At 40.1% G+C, this 2681-nt stretch overlaps 1 protein-coding gene across 2 annotated transcripts in view; it reads right to left on the bottom strand.

Annotated features, from left to right (window-relative positions):
* Positions 1 to 325: 325 nt before the first annotated feature.
* The window catches only part of LOC115207648 (chemokine-like protein TAFA-4), a 58372-nt gene continuing 56016 nt past the window's right edge, over positions 326 to 2681 (bottom strand). For both annotated transcript variants that reach the window (XM_029774951.1, XM_029774952.1), the window contains one exon: positions 326 to 2268. In XM_029774951.1, coding sequence (XP_029630811.1) covers positions 2257 to 2268 — 12 coding nt within the window. In that variant the 3' untranslated portion in view covers positions 326 to 2256. The remainder of the gene's footprint in view (positions 2269 to 2681) is intronic.

Here is a 2681-nt window from a genome sequence, read left to right as displayed (position 1 = left end):
GGTTAGTTAAATCAAATGACACATTTCATTTATTTTATGGATAACTAGAAAGTAACATTCTGATCTAAAGAGTCGGTGACCAATTGATGTCTAGATTACTAGCTTCTTCTCAATGAATTAAAGTGTATTATTGCTATCAATAATAGGTCACAATAAAGGGAGCAGAATGTTCGATTTGGACTGCTGGGGGGGCAAGGAGACCCCAGCTCCGCTAAAACCATTGACAACCGCATGCCGTTTTCAAGGGATTGTTCAATAAATGTTAACTATTTGGTTGTACTATCATCACCTCTTGAAGAACATAGTCAGAACTACAAATGTCTGATTATTCCATGCAAAACAATTGCACACATTTAGCTCTCGATCGACAAAGTTATACAGCAATAACTGCATGCTTTTCATTGATCATGTCCTTTCAGATAGCCAACGTGAGGGTAGCCTTACGATGTCTCCCAATATTGGCCAACATTAATTGGATATTTGAGTGATATAAAAGTGAACTATACCTGACAAGTCTGAGTGGTTTAGGTTAATTTCCCATCCTTTGTGGGTTCCGCATTTGCCGATGTACTGTTAGCTGATAATGTTAACTTTGCAAGCTACCGGTAGAAACTTTGTGCAGTTTGTTAAACATAATATTAAGTACACCTAATGTACCTTTTCTTCCAACCAATGTAGGCATACCTAGCAAAGTTAGCTAACATTATCCCCTCTTCAACATTGTTTTTATCACAATTGCTGCTGACAGACATGATAGGGTACATTGATTGATGAACCACATCAAATTGGCTAGCTAGCCAATAACAGATCATGTCAATATGGCTGTTTAACAAGCTAACTTTCAGGGGATAAACTAGATGGCTAGCTATATCTAAATATTGTTTGATTTGCTTGCCATCTATAGTGGTGATGGCAGTAACGTAAGTCCGACCAACAATTTTACCAGGACGATGTCAAGCTCTTTCCAAAAGCCTAATCTCTGATGAAGCAAGCTAAAGTGACATGTTGTTTGCTTAGCTAGCTAGATATTTTCCAAATGGATAGGCTACTCTGATGTTAGATCTAAATGTGGAATCATTGGAAATATGTAGTTCTGACTATGCTCTTCAGGAGGTGATGATATTTAAACCAAATAGTTATAACATTTATTTAACAATCCCTTGAAAACAGCACATAGCCAAATCGAACGCTCTGCACTGTATTGTGATGTTTTATTGATAACGACCTATAGAGTTAAATATGTTGAAAGTTAACGATCCCTTCAATCTGAGCCAACTTGTATTATAATAAGCAAATCTACCAGGGAGAAGGGCAGTGGCATTTCTACTTCAACATCAGAGGCAGAACTCTTACAAAATATCTTCCTCTCTTTAATTTCATGTGACATCTACAGCAAAAAACGAGAAATAACTAGAAAAACAAAACATTCCGAAAACGGTTTTCAACTAGTGCAAATATCTTACATGAATTTTTTATATGTTATGATCCTACTTAGCAATCCTAATTAGAACTGCAAAATTACTCTCAGAAAACATCTCCATGGTAGTGACTTGACCCACAAGAGTAATTTGACAATAATGTGCAATTCACAAGTAATGAGCTCCACCCCCTCCCAGCTCATGAATAGAAAGTAATCCTGATAGAGCAGCAAGACTCAGGATCCAGTCCAACAACCCTAGAATCACACTCTAACACAGTCTTTCTGCAGACAACACATGTCCACAAATGCTTAGTCAAAGCAGCCATCCATTACAACTCCTCAGACACTGGTCAAAACCACCTCTCTTTGGATCTCCCCATCTCTATTAACAGGCAAAAGTCTTCCGACATGGTCTTCTTGAAAGTCTTCAGACGTAGTCTTTATTGACCATAAAGTATGCCCCCTGGGTATCTATAAAGTATGCCCCCTGGGTATCTATAAAGTATGCCCCCTGGGTATCCATAAAGTATGCCCCCTGGGTATCCATAAAGTATGCCCCCTGGGTATCCATAAAGTATACCCCTTGGGTATCCATAAAGTCGGTAGTCCATAGTTGTTTTGGGCTATACGTGTGACACTTTACCTCAGTGTCTCTGTCAATCAGAGTTTGTTCTTAATGGTTCTGTAGTTTTTGTCACAGCTTGGTATGAGGGGATGACTAACAGTCTTCCCTTCATCGTCAGTCTAAGTGTCTCAGTTATGATTGCCATCCTTTCTTTACATATGGAGTTAACAGTTGAGAGACTTGGTGATGTCACTGCTCAGCGATTCTCTTGCTATCGTGTGACCTAGAAAAGAGAAACCAAAGCACAGTAGATAAGAGAGTTGAACCAATGACACAGAAACAATTATCTTTGAGTGACAGAGCATGCACCTCTACAATATAAAACCTCTGACAGCCCCTCCCACCGCTCACATGATGTTAGAGGGAACTGACGTTTATGAACCAGTGTATTTCCACTGTTAGTGATATCCTTCATTCTACAGGACCATCAGAGCTAGACGCCCTCAGGCATCTACACCCCTGCAACGTGGGAGTGAGAGAGACAGAAAGAAAAGAACGAGAGTCTGCATCACACAGAGGAACGCAGAGATAGATAGAGAGAGGGAAAGAAGGTCACAGATAGACGGAGGGAGAGAAAGAGGGAGACAGTCGCTGGAAGGAAGAGCTGTTGCCGTGGCGTCGGCTTCGTTGCAGAAA

The sequence above is a fragment of the Salmo trutta genome, chromosome 14 (assembly GCF_901001165.1).
Source record: "Salmo trutta chromosome 14, fSalTru1.1, whole genome shotgun sequence".
In the NCBI taxonomy this organism is placed as follows: Eukaryota; Metazoa; Chordata; class Actinopteri; order Salmoniformes; family Salmonidae; genus Salmo; species Salmo trutta.
The sequence above is the reverse complement of the archived record's forward strand: the minus strand, read 5'-3'. Positions and strand labels throughout refer to the sequence as shown.